This window comes from Triturus cristatus, chromosome 7, assembly GCF_964204655.1.
Source record: "Triturus cristatus chromosome 7, aTriCri1.1, whole genome shotgun sequence".
Taxonomy (NCBI): Eukaryota; Metazoa; Chordata; class Amphibia; order Caudata; family Salamandridae; genus Triturus; species Triturus cristatus.
The window spans coordinates 1,088,474,259-1,088,498,810 of NC_140590.1; the positions used below are offsets into that span (position 1 = coordinate 1,088,474,259).

Genomic DNA, 24,552 nt, shown 5'->3' on the forward strand with positions numbered 1-24,552 from the left:
TTTCAACCTACGACCCCGCCCCCAAACAAACGCCAGGCCACCAAGAGGAAGAGGCAGAGGCAGAGGCGGCGCAAGGGGGCAAAGCAATACAAGCAACAATGGCGAGAGGATGAAGAAGTCAAGCAGATAGATTTGAATAATACCACCACAGTCATAAACCTGACAAATATTGTGTTATCGGAGAAGGAGCATAATATTTTGAAACTGGGCTTATCTTTTTGCCCGAAAACTGACATTGACTATGTCCAAACTCGAGTCGATATTTTCAAGTTTACGAGAGCGTTGAAATTAAAAAAAAAATTTGCAGTTGCCCCGAAGTGTCCGGCCGGACAAAGCAGTAGGTTAGTGGCTGATGAACCTAGAAACTTAGCTGTGGACGATATGAACTTACTGTTAATTATGTCAGACCTGAATAATGACTCAGATCGTGGTGCTCAGTCTTGTCAAGAAGTGCCAAACACCCTACAAAAAGCATTGGGGTTGGCTAATGACGAGAATTTGTGTATAGAACAGAGTGTACCAACCAACTTTAAGTTAAAGTCCAAATTCACGCCACTAACTAGTAGAGACTCTGTAGAAGTATTCAATGACTTGGTGGTCAATGATGTGAAGAACTTGTGCCGTTCATTAAAAATGAGAAAACAAGCATATGCTCAGTGTGACAAAGATTACTATGCTTTGGTTAGAAAATTAGCCAATAATGATACATGTATAGTACGTGATGCGGACAAAGGGGGAAATGTGGTGTTGTGGGGGAAGGAACAGTACCTCAAGGAGACCTATAAGCAGTTGAACAACAAATCTAATTATGTTAGAGTTACTAGGGAGGCAATGATTGCCAGCCACGATAAATTTAACAAATTATTAATGGATTGGCATAAAAGTGGGCTCCTAAGTACTGATGAACTGCAGTTTCTTAAGATTAACAAACCTGTAACGCCTGTTTTTTATCTGTTACCGAAGGTTCACAAGAACATTGAGAGCCCTCCGGGGCGGCCGATTATTTCGGCAATCTGAAGTGCGCTCGAGAACACTTCAAAATATGTGGATTTTTTTTTCTCAATCCCTTAGTCAGAAAACTACCGTCCTTCATAGAGGATACAGGTGATTTTCTAAGGAAAATTTATGACATCCCATGGGAGCAAGATTTGTTATTGATGACGATAGATGCAACAACGCTTTATACTAGCATCAGACACATGGATGGGCTCAATGCCATTAAACACTTTCTGGGGGTTAGGCCTTTACAGCTATGGCACCATACTCAGATGTTAGTGACTATGACTGCAACGTGCCTGAATAGTAACTACTTTCTCTTTAATGGAGAACTGTTCCACTAGGTGTGTGGGACTGCGATGGGCACCTGCTTCGCCCCCAATTTGCATATGGGCTGGTGGGAGGAGCAGGTGGTCCAGACGCAGTTCCCTATGGTTTGGCAGGAAAATGTACTCTTTTGGTGTCGCTTTATTGACGACTTGTTTGTTGTTTGGAAGGGCTCCCAGGCAAGTGCACGGGACTTTGTTAATGGTTTACAAGTCAATGAGCTGAATCTGAAATTAACCTATGAGATCAGTGAAAGCAGTGTTAATTTCTTGGATGTGACTGTGTATGTTGAAGCCGATAAACTAAAGACTAAACTTTATCGTAAGGCCACGGATGGCAACACCCTTCTTCATGCAACAAGCTTCCACCCTAACAATCTAGTGAGGAGTATTCCTTATGGGGAATGCCTAAGATCTATGAGAAACTGTAGCAGCACGAAAGATCTAGATGCGGAATTAGAGTGTTTGAAAGGTCGCTTTGCAGCTAGAGGGTACCCAAGGGCGTGGGTGGAAACAGCCATCTGGAAAGCCCGTAAGAAATCGAGGGAAGAAATTTTATTTAGTGGTAAAGACAAAACAGGAGGACAAGACAGTGATTGTGATAATAAATGCCGATTGATTACTGGTTTCAATAAGCAGGAAGGAAGCCTACAAAAAATTTTACAAAAACATTGGCATATTATTGCAAATGATCCCATTCTCAGGAAATTGGGGGGTCGTAAACCTTTAATAACGTTCAGAAAAGCCAAGTCATTAAAATAATCCCTGGTTAGTAATTTACTTCCAGGAGCACAGATTAAAACAACTCAAAATTGGTTGAGGAGAAAAGAGGGTTTTATCAAGTGCGCGAAATGTAAAGCATGCACACATGGTAAAAATACCTCTACTTTTGTGGGAGGCCTTACGACTGAAGTGAATAAAATTAAAGGGTTCTTTTCCTGTAAATCAGATTTCGCTGTGTATGTCCTGCGCTGTCCATGTAACTTATGCTATGTGGGCAGTACAATACTCCCAGTACACAAACGAATATTGCAGCATCTAAGAGCCATTAAGAATGGGGACAAAACATACCCCGTTGCTAGACATTTTGATCAAGTCCACCATAGAAACACTGAAGGACTTGAGTACTACGTCATTGATGCAGTCCCAGTGAGCGAGAGAGGGGGGGATAGAGTTAAGAAATTGAGAAGGTTGGAGTCTAATTACATCATTAGACTCAACACTAAGAGCCCCGAAGGTTTGAACATGGAAGAAGACTTTCATACACACTTGTAAAATGACTGTGTTTCATTCCCTATTCCTGAAAAAGAATGTGATGAAGATTGTTTTTAATTGTATCTCTTTAAAGTTATGATTTATTCACTTTCACTGTTTTTTTTGCAACAGTAAGTTTATTGGATGGACTAGGCAAGGTGGCTCACAGCCCACTAGGGCGGAATTGTTGTAAAGTTTTGGGGTGATGGTATTAATGCTATTGTACTTAAGCCCACTGGGGCAGTATATATGCGAGTAATTCATATTTATGTTTACTTTCACCAATACACTCACAATGAACTTTGAGAAATGCTAATTACATTAGATAATATTTAAATCTTAATTGTTAAATCATTGTATAGATGAGAGCAAATTGACTGTTATTAGAATATGAACTGTGCAATTTTAATGTGCCGCCAAGAAGTCCACGATTCACTGTGAACTACGAGTCTGTTGTCACTTTTTATGCTTTAGTAGTTCAGTTTGAATTACGCCCACTTGTAAAGTTTAAAATGGCGGCAAAACTTTATGGAGACCGTTAGTGAACAAGCTTGCGGGACAAGCGAAATGCGTCTAACGTTGTAGCTGACAAGCAATAAAGGATATTTTGCGCATTTGACACGGCGTCGACTCTCCTGCTTTGTAAGGATTTTTCGAAATATATATATATATGTATATATATATATATATATATATATATATATATATATATATATATATATATATATATATGTCTGCAAGGTACATAGATGTGGAGTTCAAAATAGTAAATCTATACTTACTTATTTGCACTTAACTTATTGATATTTTGGTCCTCAATATTTTTGACACCCTATTCTGTCCACACAATATTTTTGTTTCTGATATTCTGTCAGTGATCTGTTGCATAAAATGTTAGTAAATATGCTCCCTGGTATTGGGGTATGTGTGGAATTGCCAGAGATGTGTGATATCTGTATGATGAGGTACATGTTATGGGATGTACTATGGTGGTTTTTGGTGATGACGGTGGAGTTGGGAAGTAACCAGATAGAGATGATGAAACATGGAAGGTGTTATATTAAGATGGAAAGGACATAGAAGGATATGTTACAGTGGTCACAAGCATATCACCTGTGTGTTTGTTTGAATTTATGGAGATTAGTTTAGAGAAATAAAGGCAAATATATAAATGATGTTTAGTGTGTTTAAGGTAATCTTTTTGGATTGAGTGCAGATGTATGTTCCTCTGTAGATACTTGGACTGGATATTTGGGGGGAGTAAACACTGAGAGAAAGAGAAGACTATATTATGGAAACACAGGTATCAAAAGACAAGGTTTAGTCTGGGTAATTTGATTGATTGACTTGTTTTGTAAGGAGCCTGTGTCTAGTTTAGTTGAGTGAGTGATAGAAAGGTTTTCTATGTGATTGTCTAAGGAGCAGCTGGCCTGCAGTTGAACCTAATGGTGGAGAGAGTTCCTAATGTCAGCGGTGAAGACATGGAAGCAGGAGCCTTCCTTTAGTTTGTCCTTAGACTCTGTGTTTTTTTTATGAGAAAGAAAGTAGTGAATCTGAGATTGTAAGATTGTTTATATCTGGGGAGACTGGGCTAGAGAAATTCAGGTATTCTACCATAGCTGGCTCCATGAATGATCCACAGGGTTTTGACTTTGACTTCTTGAATGATAGAGAGATAATGTAAAGTTTTGAAGGTGGTGGGTATGTTCTCTGGGGTTGAGATGAAGGACCTGGAGCACTGTATTTAGAATTCTTTGGAGTCTACCTGTGTGATATGTTGGGAGGCTGTAGAAGACAGCATTTGCGTACTGTAATTGAAGTAGGATGCATGAGATGACTGTCTGGAATATGTAATGGTACAGCAAGTAAGGGGATATGTGACAGAGTTTGGAGATTGTAGAAAGAAGTTTGAAGTGCTTTGTTGACATGAGGTTTGTAGAGCTTTGTTGACATAGGGCTTTGGGGAGAGTTCTAAATCAATAATTAGTCCACACATTTTTTACTGTTTTGTAGAGAAAAGGAGGGACCAGGGCACACATTGAATGACCATTCTAAGGTTGTCACCACTCTGATCATGCCCTGGCAGAATACTATGTGAGTTTTATCTGGGCTGAGTTTATGATGATTCTTGATCATTGGAAAATTGATCTCATGCAGATGGCTGAAAATTATTTGGGGATTTGATTCTGGTGACTTGGCTCCTTTGAAAATGATCTGTATATTATTGGCACAGATGTGGGAATTCACAATAAAAGAGTGAAATTAACAGTATTAAGTATGACTTGAAAAGTAGTCTATGCTTTGGGTACACTAAAGGTCACTGAGCTAAACTCTGAATGAAAAAGGGTCTTGCGTGTGGTAAGAGTTTTGTTTGAAAGAAAGGATGTGAACCAGGATCGAGCAGAGACTTTGATCCCCAGAATGTTCAATCTGTTGAGCAGAACTTGATGGCTTACTGTGATAAATGCTGCTGAGACTTCTAGGATGATGAGAATTCCTCTGTTATTTTCTATTTTGTTATTTCTTTTCAGTCAGTCAAATGGTAACCATTGCTGATTACACTCTTCTATGGTCTGAGTTCTACTTGTGCTTAATCCATTGAGGATTAGTTGAAAGATAAGGTTGTTGAAGACATGCCTCTCCAGTAAATTTGGTGGGGAGGGAATAATGGAGATGAGCCTCTAAATTAAAGGATTGGAATAGTCTAGTGAAAGATGTTTTAGTATCAGTTTGACTTGAGCTGATTTATATTGATCTAGAAATTTTCTGATAGATAGACAGACAAATTAGTTGTTGAAGAAGGGAATGAAAGTGTCTGCAGCACACAGGCGTACCATCAGGTATTTGAAGAAAGCTGTAGGATAACCGCCTAATGGAGATCTTGCCGGTATATTAGAATATACTAATGTATTCAGAGTGACAAGTAGCATGGGATAGACTTGATTGAGGATAGGCAAAACCTGCTTCAGGGTGAAAGCGGGGCATTATCATAGTTCTGGGTTGGTCAGGTGATCTTGCTGGATTTTTTACATTTGTTTATGAATCATGTGGCAAGTGTGCTGCGGGGCTACTGAGGTGAACTAGCTCTGTTTGGAGCTTTTGGTTGTGGATCTCAGAGATTACCTTGATGAGATGTTTGTTTGCCCTCCGAGGAGTACCCAGGGCAACAGTTACATCCAAGATGCTGGTTAGACTCCTACTTTGGTATGGGAGGTGGAATCATCTGACGTGGTTAGATTGGGGGAACGCTTGCTTTGTTATATAGTTCTAGATGGTGTGCAGTGTAGAAGGTGAGGAATCCATGAATGAATGGATTTGATGAGGATGTTGATGAGAGCAGAGATGTCTATATTTATCCCAAATCATCCCAAAATCCATGCCAATGTTTGGTTGGGTGTTGAGTGGGAGGGGTGAAAAATATAAAGGGAATGAGAGAGTGGTTGCCCCAAGATATGTGTGTGGGTAACACAGTTGCAAGAAGTAAGTCAGAGATAAAGATAGAACATCATGCGTGTCCAGCTACTTGGGTTGGGACACACAGCTGTTTTAAAGCTTATTTAATCCAGGTTGGAAATTAAAATATAATGAGTTTGAAATATATATTAAAGTCTTCCAACATGGGTATTCTCAGATGGATAAGGATGATGTCTGCAAAGGAGTTTCTTATGGATTTTGAGCATTTAGGGGTATATAAATGAGGTCTACAGTGTGATTCTAAGTGTGTTTGGGTACCAAAAAAAGAGAGATTTGCAATCTAGTATAGGGTTAAATTCACCTTTTCGGAGGTAGGTTTTTGTGTTCAGTTGTGATACCACTTGCTATTTGCTTTGTTTTGTTGTGGTGTACTGGCTTATGTGTCAGGCATAACATTGCGTAAAATTACACTGTATGCCTTAAAAAGTCACTTGTTTAGTATCTAGTGAGATCTCATGTCAGGGGTGGGGATCTGAGTCAGAATATTGTGATTCACCCAATTTTAATAGAGTATTCCTTAACTGGACAGTTGAAGCAAATTGGGATAAGGTTGATTATTAGGGTGAGATGGAAGAGATGGTGGGTTAGCAGGAAGGAGTCATTTTTGCCTAATGTGTACATGGAGTATAAGGCAACATGAGCTTAAAGTTCTAGAGGGGAATTGTTATGCCATGGTAATAGTGGTCAAGGTGATCATCTATGGCTTTCTTGCTGAACAACTTTACAAATGGGAAATTTAAAGGGGAAACAGAAAGGTTTAATTTGAGACTGGCTCCTCTTCTTGTTCAGGATAGGTCTTAGAGTTACTAGACAAGCGTTGAGATGGAGAGGCAAGAAACTGCTTTGATAACCCATGGTAATTGGGATGGGCTTTACTTTGAAAGACTGAAGTAGGTGTTTAGGAATGGTGAGTGATTTTTTGTGATTGGATAAAGGATTGTGCATGTGAATCTCAATACAATTATCTGTATGTTCTGTCAGGGTTTTTTGGTGATTGGTTTACAAAATCAGAGTACATTGCAAGGTGAGGTTGAGGGGAAGGAGGGGAATGTGTAAAGTCTGATGTGAGAGGGTAGGAAATTGTGATTGTTTGTGTGTGATTATATCCCTACTCCATTGTCTATTTTAATGACTGTGGCATTAAAGGGATGTAGTCTTTGTTGATAGTCAAGGAGGGAGGTTGAATTTGGTTCCTAGGTCAATAGAAAAGAGAACTGAGGAGTTTGAGGTGAGAACAGAAAGTGGTGGTGAATTGACAAGTAAAAGAGGCAGTGATGAGGAGAGCAAGAAAGATGATAAAGATCAAGAAATTGGGGTGGTTGGTAATTACACACGGGAAGTTGACAGAACATAGGAAAGAAGAATAGTAAGCAGATGGAAACATACAGTGCACAAGAGGGAGAGTTCAGGAGACGATCAGTTAGAGGAAATTGGAGCAGGGGTGAGAATTTAATTCTGCAGTGGAAATGAGAAGTATGAAGGGAGAAGAAATAAGTGAAGATATAAAGAAAGGATAGAGAGGAGAAAATACTAGGAGGGTGGAGAAGGAAAGAGAATATGGTATGGAGAGAATGAGAAAAAATTGGAAGACAGCAGTGAAAGAAAGAGGGAAGTGGGGAAAGCACAGAGGAAGGAAGAAGAGCAGAGAGGAGAACACTAGAGAAAAGAAACAGGAACAAAGAAAAGTAAAAGGGGCAATGCGAGAAAAGAATAGAATCACAAGGAAGGAGAAGAGAAGAAGGAAGACCAAATGAGAAGAGGTTAAGAGAAGACAAGAACATTATTGGAAGGAGAGCCACAAGCACATTTAAAGTAGGAAAGAAAGTGCATATAAAGAGATTAAAGAAGAGTAGGAGAGAAAGGGAGTTAAGAAGAGAATGAACAAAATAGAGATTAGAAACAGGAGATAGAGGGAGAGGATCAATGAAGACAAAGAAGAAAAAAGGAGGAATCTAAATAGGAGAGAAAGTAGAAGAGAAAGTGGAGACAGCAAAATAAGAAAAAAAAACTAGGGGAGAGAAAGACTGAGAGAGAGGAGAAGAAAGGCATTCAGAATGAGAGAAAAAGAAGAGTCAAAAGGAAAAAACTGTTGATATACAGATTGATAGAAAGGAAAGCGAATTGAATTAGAATAAATAATGAAAAATAGTGACATAGAGTAGGGGAGGGAATGAAAGGAGGGAGAAAGACCACTTTTAATATGAAGAGGAGAAAAGGGCAAAGAGGGAGAAAGGGAAAAATAAACAGAATGGACAAATGGATAGACGAAGCATAAGAAAGAAATTGTCACAGGGACAAGATTGAGAGAGGAGGAGAAGGGAGAAAACAGGAAGAGAGACAATAAGGAGAGAAAGTTAAAAATGAAATGTGGGGATGATATCAGCAGGTAAAAGGAGGAGACTAAAAAGAAAACCTAGGGGAGATAAGGAAGAAAAGGAAGGAAGTGGAGAGAGAGGAGAAGGCCGGAAAGGAAAAGCAGCAGATGATGAAGCAAGGAGAGAGGGAAGGTAAGAGAAGAGTACTGTAGAAGGGAATATAAGGAGAGAAGAATGAGATAGAAGATAGAAGAGAGGTGGTCAGGAGAGAGGAAACAGAATAGGTTAGGAAAAGAGCACGGTAAAAATAGGTCAAAGCGTCTGCAAAAGCAGAAAAGAGAGCTTGGAGCAGAGAAAGACAGGGAGGTGGAGGAAAGCAGAGCAGTGGGTAAGAAGGTAAAAGAGGAGAGATGGGAAGAGGAGACAGAATGTAGAGAAGGTAGAACAAGGAAGAGGAGATGGAGCAAGATTAAAGAGAGAAAGAGAAAAAAGGGCAAAATAAAATGGAAATGGAAAAGAAAGGGAAAGAGAAGAGCAAGGGAAGTAGACGTGATCAGAAGTAAACATCAAAAGGTGATGGAATGGGGAGATACAGAATGAGGACTAATGGTAAGGCAGATGAAGAAGAAGATGAGAAGAAGGAAATGGAAATGGGGGACAATAAGAAAGCGGAGGGAAGGAAAAAGATGGGGCAAAATAAGCAGAGCGGAGGCGAAGAAAGACAAAATAAGAGGTAGGGAACAAAGGAGAGAAAGAAGCAGAGGTGAGAGGCAAAGAGAGGATAAAGCCGAGTAGAAAAGAAAGGAAGAGAATTATATACTGCTGATAAGTTAGGGGTGAGACAATAAGAGGGAAAGGTGAGGCAAAATGAAATGGATTGTGTAATAGGGAGAATAGCAATTGTTGAGATGAAAAAGGAAGAAGAGGGTAGTAATCACTATTCGCATGAGCATGTCTGATGACATATGAACATGCAGTTGCATGATGCAAGCTTCATTTGCTTTAGTTTTTTTTTTTAGCGATCCAAGATGGTGGGCACAACCTGGATCAGTAAGTAGAAACATTTTGTACCAAGGTGCTGCATTTATGAGTTTTGGAAGAGTTGCAGTATGACTCCTGAGACTCGGACTACTAGGGGGGCTTCATCTGAATGTCACCTACGGTGAATAGGGAATAGCTACTACCAGTAGTGAGAAGGAATGTTGACTCAAGGAAATGCCTTTCGAAACGCTAGAGCCCCAGCCTCATGGGACTGTGTATGCCATGGTATACTTTGTTATTGTATATGAATACTTATTTTTTCATAAAAGCAAGGATTTGACTGGGAAATCATTTATTGCTGCTATTGAACATATTTTGAGTTGCGAGACTGGGTTCACCCCCAGAATCTACCTACCCCTTTAGACACCTTGGACTTCTCGACTTACGCTACTACTGAAAGTCAAGCGCTGAAGGAGTACTAGGATCAGCTGATCAGGATAGATAGTATGTCGAGCTCCAGGACATCAGAAGTAAAATGTTTTAACCCCTATGGTTGGGCCCAATAGCTCCTTCTTGCCCTCTTCCCTCTGAAATGTACTATGTGTTTTCTATGAATTACTGAAGTCATACACAAATCACCCACCCGTCAGTGCACTCATTAATTTATCAATCTATGTATTTAGTAACTCACCCGTTTATCCAGCATCAAACCATTGACTCACACCTACCAAGTACCAAAACTACAGAGTCAAAAATCATGAAAGCAATTATTTTCACTTTTGGAATTCCAGATCTTTAAGCTTTCTCAAAGCCTGTTTCTTTTTCCTCACAACTTTTGCAGATACTTACATCCCCTCTTTTATACCCTCAGGCCTTGCAATGCTCACTTTCATTTACATTTACACCACAATAATCGTACACTTTTCAAAACATTTACAGCAAGAAAAACATTTTTTTCAGGCATCACATTCCTTGCATTACATATATGATTATGTCTGAAAGTTTATGGGAGTGTGGTTTGCATTTGTGGAAAAGAATGATTTTCAATTACTTGATCAATTTCAAGATTCACTGAAATATGTTGACCAGAAGAAATACTTTGGACTGTCATGACAGGAAAATTGCAGATGTTTGACTTAAACAAAGGCAGATGCATTTCTGTGAATACATGTATTCTTGTGTGAAAGTGCATGCTTGAATATGTGAGACTGCGTTTACTTTTGTCTGGGTACATTGCTGCAATACAAGGACAAATGGAACATCATGAAAGTAGAAAGACAAATGCCACAATAATGACATCCAGTGGGAGTACTTGCTTGTGGTGGCATTAAAAAGCATACACATGGCCAAAGCACCATATTGTACTTTTCCATATTGAAGGCTAACATTTAGAATTAGGAGATTTCAATGAGGTCACAGTCATAATAAATTATTGTCTGGATGAGAAACCTGACTCTTAGAGTCATTCCATCAATTGACATACAGGCACACTGAAGCTTTCAGAAAGGATAATAAAATACTGACGACTTACAAGCAAGTCCTCTAGTTCCTGTAATAGCTTGATTGTCTTCTCACTTGCATTTTCCACATCCTTAAAGAGAAAAATAAAAGAGTTGATCATCCAATAGAATTATTGCTACTTTCATAATATATGATTATACCCTAATAAGAAGGGCATGGTGAGGGTGCAAGTTATAGTTACTTCTGGCCATGCACGGTTGGCTGCATGTGGGGCTTAGCTGCAGGGCCTGGGCGGAGACCCGGCCCTGCTGCCAAACTCCCTCCATGCATGGCTGAAGGTGACTAAAACTATGAGTCCATTTCTGCAGCACAAAAGGGACACATGCCTTGGGCCTCTGCTGGGGCAGCACACCATCACACACTGCCGCAGGACAGCCCCCTACTGCTGGGCACCATTTGCGTTTGCATTGGCCACAATAACAAATGATTGACTGATGAAGTGGATTTGAATATGTCTAGGGTCCCCTCTAGTTCTGTATTTGCACTTATGTCGTGTTTTCAAACCTGCTTGTCCAGATGCCTCACCCCTCGCAGGGCAGTGTACTTTCCCCAACCCCTTGATACTGTGGTTCTATAACCATGTTATTTGCTTTGTCCCTTCCAGGTTTTTCATTTCACCACATGTTTTAGCTTCCCACTTTCACACAGGACTACCATGCGAGTCCAGACTGCTGGGGATGGCACCACAGGTATATGCACCATTGCCACTCCCTCTAGAGCAGATAAGGATTCCCTGGCCCTGAAGAAATGCCAACATCCAGCTGGAAGACTTAGGGCATGAAACATGTCGACCACCTCCATTACACATACATCACCTTGAGCTCAAGCGAGTATAATCTCCCCTCTGCAGCCACAACTTTTCAGTTGGTTGTTTTTACCTATAGCATAGGAACCAAGTGATTACATTGTTTTTCTGTGAACCATATAGCTATTTTAACTCACACTTATTTTCTTCCCACCTCTACTCATTTCACATATGCCCACCACCCCTCTTTTAGCTTCAGGTTGGCAACCAAAGAAGACCTCTGGCAAAGAGCTCCACTGCAGAGCCCATTGGGCACTGCAGCACCGGCTCAACTAGGAGCTGCCCAATGTTGAAGCATGACACCCTTCAGTGTCTTTGAGGGCTCTTGCTCCTAATTGGAGCTCCGCCACCTTCAGTTCTCCTTTGTCCGAAGGAATACGTGGATAGCCCTCCCCTTCTTTACCCACTCTTCCCATCCTTCAGAAACAGCATGCCTTTGCTTCTTGTCACAGTTACCTGGTGCCTGTATGCTGACCTAATAAAGCCCCTGTCCCTCCTTTTGAAAACAGTACTTAGGGAGGTTGTATAACCAAGGAACCTTTACCTAGGAGCAGCTAGTTGAGCACCCTCGAGATCAACAGAAAAACAATCTGTGATCTTTTCTTCCTTCCCTTCCTCTGCCTCTCTCACCCCTTCCCAATGCGGGACCCATTTTAGATTCAAACACAACTTTCCACACCAGAAACCGATCATGGACACTCATCAAGGCCTTGCATTTGACAACTACATGGTGTCAAAGATAATGAGAGCTCCCCCACCCGTTGGAACGGAAGAGACCACCTCAGGAACAAACCACCTACAGGATTGGGCCTAATCACAATGATGAAAAGATTATACATAAGAATTACACTACACAGACTTCTCATTACGGAGCATCTACAAGCCAACATGTCACCTGGGAGCCTGATTGTGAGGAACATGCCATGCATCTTCTTAGTAGACATGGTCTTCAGGAGATAGAGGTCCCTGGTAGCATGGAAATGTACCAGGTACTGGCTGGTACCTATCATCAACACCGCCAAATGGCTAGCAGATGACTTATTCATCAAGATCACCATGGCAGAGAACTCCTGGAAGACAAGAATCCAAATAACTGCATTCAAGACTAAACTATCCGAAATATTTTCTGAGATCAATGAGAACAGGGAATACCTTCACAAACAGCAAATAAATAAACTTTAAAAGACATCAAGAAGTTCAACAAAGAAAAAGTCTACCCCTGCCTGAATGAAGACCACATTAAGTGGGGACCTGTCATTGGATGAGAGCACCACATCACACACATAATACATATCATCCAGCAGCAACTCCAGCACTGGAAGCAGAGGCAACAATGAGATATGCTGGAAATAACAACCTCCACCCCTGATGGGGTATGGGTTACCACCTTAACAGTGTCCCCCAACCGGCTGGGATCCCTATCAAATGTGCTCCCCAGGACCACCATCAACCTTCACCCAACCCTACTATCCCCATCCTTTTTTAGGCGGAGACTGGGGAAGAGGGATAAGAAGAAGAAAAGGGACACAGCAGAAACACATCGCTGGGGCGTAAACACAGGCGGAGACCTCACGACAGATGAGAAACCAGACGACAAGCAAGAAAAATTGATTGTGAACCTGCCCACCAGATCTCTAACCAAGATGGAAGTAAGCATCCTCCACAGGGGTTTGGGCTTTGTCCCTACCCTCAAAGAAGACCAATTCAGGACCGCTCAATAATTACACCGGTTTTACAGGAAAATCTGCCTCCACACAATCTTCAAGAACAAACCGTATGTGGATACAATAGATTCAGGCCTTCACAACCCCTCGACCTTTACTTTTGCAGCAGGGATGGTCCCTCCTGAGGTTTTGACCTTTGAACAGGTGGTCCTCAAGGAAGTGGAGAGTTGTCCTTGCAAAAATCAATTTTTCAACATGTCAAAAAACCGAGACCACAGCCATGCAGTCACTAGGGAATGTCAACTCCGTCACAATAAAACCTGTGGAAAAAGAAGGGGCTATTGTCGTCCTGAACACCGCTGAGATTGAGATGAAACCATTGCTCTTGCATGCAGGGAACTAACTGCATGTACAGCATCCCCCTGAATGCAGCAGCAATCCTGGCTCCTACAGGAGTTGGGGAGCCGGCTAAGAACGCGGGGGCCTTGAGGCTTACCCCACGGTTTCTAACGTCAGAAGGGAGCATAAAGAGGCCGAATTAAGCTTGAAAATGAGCAAAATTGAGGTCTGAATCGAGCAGCAAGCAAGAGGCAAAATAAAGGTGAGAAATGAGTAGAAAGAGGAAAAATAAAGGTCAGCAACAAGCAGAAAGATGCAAAATAGAGGTCAGAAACGAGCAACAAGAGGCAGAATAGTGGTCAGAAGCAAGCAGAAAAAGCTTAAATAACGGAAAGAACCACTGAGAGACTCACACACAAACTCACAGGCCCACTCAGAGACTCACACACCCACTCACACAATCATGCATCCGCTCACAGACCCACTCAGAGACTCACACACTCATTCCGACTCACGTACTCACTCAGAGATCCAATCAGAGACTTTCATGCTTAAAAAGACGAAGTCACTCATTCACCCACTCGCAGACCCACTCAGACACTCATTTTCCAATTCACAAACCCACTCAAAGATTCACACATCCACTTGCAGTCTCACTCACAGACCTACCTTGAGACTCAGACAACCACTCAGACCTATGTTCCCACTTACCATTCCAATTGGAGACACTTGCATGCTCTCAAAGACCCACTCAGACACTCATCCACCCACTCAGACACTCATGTACCCATTCACAGACCCACTCAAGGACTCATTCACCCACTCATAGAAACACTCATAGAATCATGCTCCCACTCTCAGACCGACTCGTGCACTTATGCACCTACTCACTTACCCACTCAGGGACTCACACACACACCCACTAACCTAACTATACAACTACTCACACACCCACGGTTACAGGTTACAACTAGGGAATAAAATCTACAAAAACATTGCAATTCGCTTAAAAAACCAAAGGTTACAGGGGCATTATAGGTAGGAAATAGATTTTTTTTTTAACATAGAAATTCAATGAAAAAACCAAAGGTTACAGGGCTGTTATAGTGATGAAAGAATTTTAGAAAACCCGTGCCTAAGGTGAAAAATCTTGGAGTCCGATTTGATGAAAAACTCTCCTTTATAGGACACGCCAACGCCATCACCTCGTCATGTTTTTTCATTCTTAAATCACTCAGTAAGATTTTTCCATTCATACCTCAAGACCTTCCTAAAGCAGTGACCACTGCTTTTCTCTTATCAAAAGTAGACTACTGCAACAGGCTTTTTCTGACTGCCCATAAGAAAGCCTTAGACAAGCCCTAAATGGTCCAAACTGCGGCAGCCAGACTGCTTTTAGGAATACCAACATTTCAATTGGTCTCCAAGGCTCTCCTTTCACCTCACTGGCTCCCGGTTAGAAAGTAGGTGATGTTCAAATCTTTATGCATAGCATTTAAGGCTCTTCATTTGAAAATCCTGATTCCATCAAACAACTTTCTCAACAGTACATCCCATATAGGAACTTAAGATCCTCCTCTCAGGCTAATTTAGTTTTACCTAAATTCAGGAGAGCCACTTAGGGAGGCAAGAGCTTTGCAGTGGCCACTGCCAAACTCTGGAATTTGATGTCTCTGACACTAAAAACATCCATAAATGTGCTTATTTTTGCAAGGTGCTTTAAACCTGGCTGTGTAACAACTAGCTCTTTGTTGGCACTCACCTGGACCACACTCTTTAGTGTCCGGTGCTTTTTTTCCTGGTCTACCCTGTGGATATCAGTGCCTAGATACCCAAGGGTAGTAGTGAGCTTTAGAAATCCTAATTTCATTTTATTTTACTTCATTTTATTTCATTTCATAGTGTTCTACTTTGTATTTTTAATTGTTTTTATTTTTATTGTACAACTACCTCAGTAATTTATATCTATTAGCATAGCATAATCTATAAGTATTTTCACTCTTATAACTTTATAATTTTTTTAACTATTTACACCTGCTATCAAAATGTAGCATTTATATCTCATAATCTATATTGCTGCCACATTACATCTATTCACCAACCTCATGCTATTTCTGCTTAATCTATTACACTACACTATTCTCCAGTCCACTCTATGCTAATCCACTGTGCGCTACTCCACTCTACATCACTCTACTCTACTCCACTGTATGTTACTCTATGCTATTCAACACTATGACAGTATATGCCGATCCACTATACTAAAATGTACTACACTCAACTCCACTTTACATCCCTCCACTGTGTAACAATATAATCTACACTGTGGCACTCCACCGTGACACTTTATGACAAGCTACAACACAGCAGTCGACTCAACTGTACGACACACCACTCCATTCTGCAACACTTTACTGGACTGTATGCTACGCCGATCCACCCCACTCCACTCCATGCCACTCTAGTCTACACATGATACTCCACTCTATGCTACGCTACTCTACTTGATTTAATAATGTAGAATTTATCATTTGCGTACCATATTCAAATTATTATAACTTGCACGCACAATGTATTGAACTCAGTAGTCACACTCCATGAAATATTTTAGCACCATCTCCATGCACTGCTTATATCTTTTTATATACCATAACTTATATTATCTGAAATCATAGTATTTGCACACATAGCAAATAACATCATTTATCAAAACACAGTGCATGGTAGAGTTCTGAGTTATAGTTAATGTAGTAAGGCTATTCAAGTTATAATAATTTTAATGTGTTGTCATAAGTATAACTTTGGAATTTGTAATACTTGTGTAGTTAAAGCATAGTTTATATGGAACGAATAAATACAGTTATAGTAATTTAATGGTGGTGCGTGAATTATAAATTTAATGTATAACTATAAATTTAGACTCCGTAATGTTTGTTTAGTTTAAGTTTGGTTTCTATAGAAAGAATAAATAAAGTTTTCCTAGCCATAACTAAGATATGCATTTGTGTGCATGTATATGTGTGCATGCATATATATATTCACTGAAAACCACAGGTTTCAGGGACGTTATAGTTAGTTGGACATTTCACTCGTACAAAACCAGTGAAATTCAGAAGTTATAGTTAGTTCAGCTAACTATAACCTGCGCCCCCGCAATGCACTGCTGTCGTCACATATTACATCACGCATAGCATGGTCAGTGATATCACTGATGACATCACTGATAACATCTCAAATGACATCACTGATGACATCACTGATGACATCATCTAGTGAATGTGTGTTTCTGTAAAGTTTAAATATGTTTTATATATATGCCAAGGTGTGTTGAAGAAAGAGTGAGTGTATAAGTGTCTGAATGGATGATTTCGCAGGTGCATGACTGATTGTGTAAGTGACTGATTAAGCGTATCTTACTGAATGCATGGGTTAGTGAGCAAACTGTGTAAATTTCTGTATCAGTCTGTCTGTTGGTGTGTAAGCGGCTACATTGGTTGGTGAATACCTACATGAGTGTCTAAATGGGTTATTGATTGGTTGTCTGAGTATCTGTATGGGTGGCTGAATGTTTGTGTGGGTGGGGGGAGTGTAACTATGTGCATAGATGTATGAGTGGGTGATTCACTGGGCGTATGGATTCAAGAGTGTATCTGTGATGGACTGTATGGGTGGGTGAGTGTGTGTATGGGTGTGTTGGTGAGTGAATGGATGTCTCAGTGGTAACTACATATGTGAAAGGCAGTATATATGAGTTTTGGAGTATATAAATGACTATCTGTGAGAGTAAGTGATTGTGAGAGTGGTTGTATGGATGAGGGTGTGCTTGTATCAGTGGTTGTATAAGAGCATAAGTATTTGTTAGTATCTGTATGAGTAAGTGAGGTGGTGTGTGTATAACTGTATAGGTGAGTAAATGGGCGTGTGATTAATTCTTTGCAAGACTAACTAGGTGTGTGAGTAACTCTATGGATGAGTGGCAGTGTGTGAGTGTCTATATAGGTGTATGAGTGCATACTGTAGTCCTGTACTGATGAGTGACCAAAAGTATGAATGACTGTATGAGTGAGTGAGTGAGTGGATGGGTGTGTAGACCTAAGAGTCAGTGAGTGGGTTTGTAGCTGTCATCAGTGATGTCATCAGTGATGTCACTGACCATGTGATGAGTGATGTAATATGTGACATCATGAGTAGTGCATTGCAGGGGCGTGAGTTATAGTTAGCTGAACTAACTATAACGTACGAATTTCACTGGTTTTGTATGAGTGAAATGTCCAACTAACTATAACGTCCCTGAGACCTGTGTTTTTTTCAGTGAATTCCAAAGGTATTTTAAATGCTAATTTCTAACTATGCCTACAGAGGTAGGCGCAGAAAGAAGCAACAGAAATGCAGAAATTGGCAACAGAAGTCCAGAAAAACGAAGAAAGGTGCAGAAAGAAGCAAGAGATGTGCACAAAGAACCAACAGAGGAGCAGAAAGAGGCCTTGTTGCAAAGTCATCCTGTGCCCCCAAATTTTTGCTGATGGGTACTGGTGGTAACTGACTCTGATTAACCAGGCCTAGAACAAGTGATATGCTAAAAGACACTTAGAATACAGTGAAAACACCTACATACACTAGAGAACACAATGTGTTGGGGTACCCCTGTGATAGGCATGACCTCCTCTGTAAGGCCCTAGTACATAATAGGGCAGGGAAATTAAAACTACCTCTAAGTCAGAGGTGCAGAAAGATGCTTCTTTAAGTAATCACATTTACAGAGTGGTGGGGAAAGGGTGCTGGGCCTCCGTCCAGCGCTCAGGAATTCCACTGCATAGGACTTAGACAAGGTACCGAGAGGGCTTCTTGGCCTCCAAAGTCCTTCCAGAGTAAATTGGACTTCATCCCCCATACTGTATTCTGCCATGATGTGTGTTTGCAGAGTGTTGAAGAAAGGGGGGCAAGTCATCCTTAGCCGTCTTAGCAATCCCACTGTGTGGGACTCACTTCAGGTAACAAGAGGGGCAGTTGGCCACTAATGATAACCTTGGGGGCCAACTACCCATCCTATTACCTCCAGTATGTCCCACACAACAGGATTGCTAAGTTCTCATAGCAGGCCACACCCCCTTTGCCCACCGCTCTGCAAACACACTCCCTGGCAAGCTCTTGGGTGGGGATTGAAATCCATTTCACTGCTGGGGGTCCTCTAGGGGCCAAGTAGCTTACATCTTACCTCCAGTAAGCCCCACACAGTGGGATTGCTGAGAGGTGGACAAAGGCTTTGCACCCTTTCCCCACCACTCTGCAAACATGCCTCCTGGCATGTTCTAAGTTGGAGTATTAAGTCCCCTTCATTCCTGAGAGTCCCTGGGGGCCAACTAACCCACCAGGTAGCTCCATTATGCCCCACAGAGCTATGTTGCAGAGTGGTGGTCTGAGGCCACACTCCCTTTCTACACAACTCTGCAAACGCAGCTCCTGGTTCACTGTTGATCCGGGGATGAAGTCCACTTGTATCCTGAGGTCAAGAGGACCTCATCGCCCCACAAGGAGTACGCCAAAAGGCACATTTGCAGAGTGGTGTAAAAAGGGGCATGGCCTCAGACCACCTCTCTGCAACGCAGCTCTGTGGCTCATACTGGAGGTACCTGATGGGCTAGTTGGCCCCAAGGTACCCTAAGTAATGAAGGGGACTTAATACCCCAACATAGAACCAAACTTTGAGCAGCTGCATGGTTTGGTAAGTAGCTACATGAGTGTCTATATGGGTTATAGATTGGTTGTTTGAGTACGTGTATGGGTACATGAGTGTCTGTGTGGGTGGGTTGGGAGTGTGTGACTCTGTGCATGGATGTGTGAGTGGGTGATTCACTGGGTGTATGGGTTCAAGAGTGTATCAGTGAGGGAGTGTATGAGTATGTGTATGGCTGTGTTGGTGAGTGAATGGATGTCTCAGTGATACTTGTGTGAGTATCTACATGTGTTGAAGGCAGTATATGTGAGTGTTGGAGTTTATAAATGACTATATATAAAAGTGAGTGACTGTGAGAATGGGTGTATGGATGAATGTGTGCTTGTATCAGTGATTGTATAAGAGAGTAAGTATGTGCTAGTATATGTATGAATAACTGAGGTAGTGGTGTGTGCATAACTGTATAGGTGAGTAAATGGGAGTGTGAGTGATTCTTTGCATGACTGACTAGGTGTGTGAGTAACTCTATGGGTGAGTGGCGGTGTGTGAGTATCTCCATAGGGGTACACGTGCATATGATAGTGCAGTATTAATGAGTGACTGCATGCATGAGTGACTGTATAGGTGAATAGGTGGATGTGTGTGTGTGACCTAGGAATCAGTAGGTGGGAATGTATTAACTGGTATTGGTGTGTGTATAGTTTCAAAAATGGTAGTCTGTATTTTAGAATAGGTGTACCTAAGGTTATATTAGATTGTGAGGAGGTGCATCTGATTATCACATACATGATGGCATCAGTGATGTGGTATCATTTGAGATGTTATCAGTGATGTCATCAGTAGTGTCACTGACCATGTCATGAATGATGTAATATGTGACATCATCAGCAGTGCATTGCGGAGGCGCAAGTTATAGTTAGCACAACTAACTATACCTGCCAAATTTCTTTGGTTTTGTACAAGTGAAATGTCCAACTAACTATAATGTCCCTGAAACCTATGTTTTTCAGTGAATTTCAAAGGTTGTTTTAATGCTAATTTCTAGCTATAACATGGATGAAACCTATGTTTTTTTCAGTGAATTTCGAACGGTTTTTAAATGCTAATTACTAACTATAACGTTTCCTGAAACCTATGGTTTTTTCAGTGAATTTCAAAAGTTTTTAAATGCTAATTTCTAACTATAACATCCCTGAAACCTATGTTTTTTTCAGTGAATTTCTAGTTTTTTTTTTAAATGATAATTTCCAACTATGGACTTCATCCTCCATACTGTAGTCTGCCTGGAGGCACGTTTGCAGAGAGGTAGAGAAAGAGGGCATTGCCTCCGATGACGTCTTAGCAATCCTACTGTGTGGGACTTACTGGAGGTAACAAGAGGGGTACTTGGCCCCCAGGGACATCCCTGGGGGCCAACTACCCCTCCTATTACCTTCAATAGGTACCACACAGCAGGATTGCTAATTTCTCATAATAGGCCACACCCCCTTTGCCCACCACTCTGCAAATGTGCTCCCTTGCACACTCTTTGATGGGGATTGAAGTTCCCTTCATTGATGGGGGTCCCCCTCCTGGGCCACTTCTGGCCCCGCATACCCCATCCCCCAGTGCCGACCCTTGCCATTGGGGACTGTGGGGGGAGACGGCATTGCTTTTGCACAAGGGGAGCTGCTAACATGCAAAGCAGAGTCTGCTATGACAGGGCGGGAGCCGTGTTCCCGCCCTGCCATAGCAAACAGCAATGTCATGGGGGTGGGTACCTGGGAGATTGTAGGAGCCGGCCCTGGGGGGTGACGGTCCCCAGGGCCATCAAGGGTTCCAGAAGGGGGCTGTGTGGTCCCCCTCCCAATGTTAAGATAGCCCTGGGAAGGTGGTGGTCCCTGGGGCCTGGCGGACCGCTACATTTAAATAAATATTACCCCGTGATGGTGGTGTTCCCCGGGCAGTGACGGGGGGCCTGAGGCCGCCCATCCAAATTATTTAGCAAAGCCCCAGGGAGGTGGTGGTCCCTTGGGCTTAGGGGGCCATGAGCACCCTCATATTTACAGATTGCCCAAGGAAAGTTGCGTTCCAGGTGGCTGTGGGGGGCCGCATGCCCCCAGTACCTTATCTGCTAAGCCCCAGGAAGGTGGCGGTCCCTGGGGCTGTGGATTCCCTCATGGGCCCCTGCTCCATCAATCATCATTGCCCCCGGACCTGACCCACGTGGGGGCTTAACAATAACTAAGTGCGGGAGGCGCATTTTGTTTGGTTTTTGTTTTTGTTTTTGTTTTCTCAGCTGGATTCGTGCTTTTTTGGGCCCTGAGGTTCCTTATGGGACCCCCTGAGCAGGCCTAGGGGGTCAGGGTGTTTCTACATTGCCTCCTTTTCTTATTTTTTATCTTCTTTTTTCTGATTATTTGTGACTCGGTTACTGAGTCACAAGATGGCTGCCAACACTTTTTGGTTTGGAATGTCGGCAGCCAATCAGAAGTCAACTCGTGCTCAGGAGGAGTTGCGATTCCTCCTCGGTGCTCAGTTATATACATTTTTTATTTTGTTAATTTCTCTGTAACTACTGAATGGATTTACACCATTTAAAAAAAATGGCGCTTTCTGATCCAAGAGCTACCTTTTTACCAAAGTTGGGGTAATTCTGTTCAGAAGTTTGGGCTGTAGCCGTGTCTAAAGTTTCCCATGGAAATTAACATGGGGAAAATGCGTTTTGGGGCCCCCTTTTTCTCTGTCCAAATCACCCACAAACTTTCAAGACTGACCGGAGCTGTGCATTAGTTTTGAAAATGTTGCGAAGATTCATCAAACGGCGCCAAAGATATTGGCAAAAGAAAAAACACTTTTTGAATAGAAACAAGGTTTTAACTACAACTACCTACTGTTTACAAGAATGTTATAGTTAGGCTGATATTTCACTTATACAAAACCAGAGAGATTCAGCAGTTAAAGTTAGCTGATGTCATTTGAGAAGCCATCAGTGTTGTCATCTGTGATGTCACTGACCATGTCATGAGTGATGTAATGTGTGACATCATCAGCAGTGCATTGTGGGGGCATGAGTTATAGGTAGCTCAGCTGACTATAAGGTCTGAATTTCTCTGGTTTTGTACAAGTGAAATGTCAGCCTAACTATGCGTCCCTGAAACCTGCGGTTTTTTCAGTGAATATCTAAGGTTTATTAACTGCTAATTCCTAACTAGAACGTGCCTGAAACTTGTGTTTTTTATCATTGAATTTCTAAGATTTTGTAAATTCTAATACTAACTATACCGTCGCTGAAACCTGTGTTTTTTTTCAGTTAATTTCAAAGGTTTTTTAAATTCTAATTTCCAACTATGCCTACATAGGTAGGACAAGTACAGAAAGAGGAAGAAAGGTGCAGAAAGAAACAAGAAAGAGGAAGTGCAGAAAGAAGAAGAAAGGTGCAGAAAGAAACAAGCAAAATGCAGAACAAGGCAAAAAAGTCCAGAAAGAAGAAAAAAGGTGCTGAAAAAATCAAGAGAAGTCCAGAAAGAAGCAACATAGGTGGAGAAAGAGGCGTTCTTTGACTGTACCTTTCCGCAGACTCATACAAAGTAGCCTAATAACTAATCCTTCTCCCAAGATGTCTTAAACCTCACTTTTCTCTTGAAGGTTCACTATTCCTTGACTGCTCAGAATGTTAGGCCTACCAAATACAAAACAGCAATCCTAACCATATCACTGTTGTAAGTCTGACTAAGTTTGTAAAGGTATGCATGTGTGTGTCTATGCTTTTACATAGTGACATGTAACATAAAAATAAACATACAAATACTTGAATTCTTGTGTTTCAAACAGCATAATCTGTACATTTGTGTATAAAAAGGTGTATATGTTTCATTCTGCTCATAATACAGGGCACCTGGGTATTCAATAGTATTTTGGAGGGGTTTATAATACCTATATACATAAGACTTGTCTGCCTGTGCAACCAAATGATAAAGCAGAAGTGAGAAGATTTGACCACCTATAGGAGAAACTATCCGCTTTTTAAGCTACCATCTTCAGAATTATAACACATGTGAGAGTATATGTACAAGTAGACATATATCTCAGTCGTGAGAGCATGGAGACCTTTATATTTGACAGCTTGCACTTCGCTTTTGAGTACTGAGAGAGATGAGACAAGTACAGAAAAAAGCAAGAGAAGTGCAAAAAAAACAAGAGATGTACAGAAAGAGTAACTCATATGCAGAAAGAGGCTAGAGAAATTGAGAAAGAGACAAGAAGGGATCAGAAAGAGGAAAAAGAGGAGCAAAAAGAGGGAAGAGGGGTGCAGAAAGAGTCAAGACAGGTGCAGTAAGTAGAAAGAGAAGGGCAGAAAGAAGCCAGAGAGGTGCAGAGAGAAGCAAAAAAGGTGAAGAAAGAGGCAAGAGGGTTGCATAAAGAAGCAAGAGAGGTGCGGAAAAAAGCAAGTGAAGTGCAGGAAGAAACAAAAGATGTGCAGAAAGTAAGAGAACGGAAGAAGAGGAAAGGGAGGTGCAGAAAGAGGGGTGCAGAAAGAGACAAGAGAGGACCTGAAAGAGTCAATAGAGGTACAGAAAGAGGGAAGAGGGCTGCAGAAAGAGGCAAGAGGGGTACACAAAGAAGCAAAAATGTACAGAAAGAAGCAAGAGAAGTGCGGCATGAAGGAACAGAGATGCAGAAAGAGGCAAGAGAGGTACAGAAAGAGGGAACAGGGTTGCAGAAATAGGCAAGAGGGGTTCCATAAAGAAGAAAGATGGGTACAGAACGAAGCAACTGAGGTGCTGAAAAGGAGCCAGAGAGGGGCTGAAACAGGCAAGAGAAGTACAGAAAGAAGCAAGAGAAGTACTGGAAGAAGGAACAGAGGTGTAGAAAGAAGCAAGAGAAGTGATGAAAGAGACAAGAGAGTTGCAGAAAGATACAAGGGAGGTGCAGAAAAAAGCAAGATAAGTGCAAAAAGAGACAAGGAAGGTGCAGAAAGAGGCAAAAGAGGTGCAGAAAGAGACAAGAGGGCACAGAAAGAGGCAAGAGGGTTAGAGAAAGAAGCAAAAGAGGTACACAAAGAAGCAAGAGAAGGGCAGAAGAAAGCCACAGAGGTGCGGAAAGAGGCAAGAGAAGTACAGAAAGAGGCAAGAGAGGTGCAAAATTAGGCAAGGGAGATACAGAAAGAGGGAAGAGGGGTCAGCAATAGTGGTGCAGAAAGAATCAACAGTGGTATAGAAAG

The 24,552-nt window shown here is 41.6% G+C and overlaps 1 protein-coding gene across 4 annotated transcripts in view; it reads right to left on the bottom strand.

The window, feature by feature from the left end:
* The window catches only part of LOC146811142 (uncharacterized), a 442,239-nt gene that overhangs the window by 275,075 nt on the left and 142,612 nt on the right, over positions 1-24,552 (bottom strand). For all 4 annotated transcript variants that reach the window (XM_085618206.1, XM_085618209.1, XM_085618207.1 and 1 more), the window contains one exon: positions 10,878-10,937. In XM_085618206.1, coding sequence (XP_085474332.1) covers positions 10,878-10,937 — 60 coding nt within the window. The remainder of the gene's footprint in view (positions 1-10,877; positions 10,938-24,552) is intronic.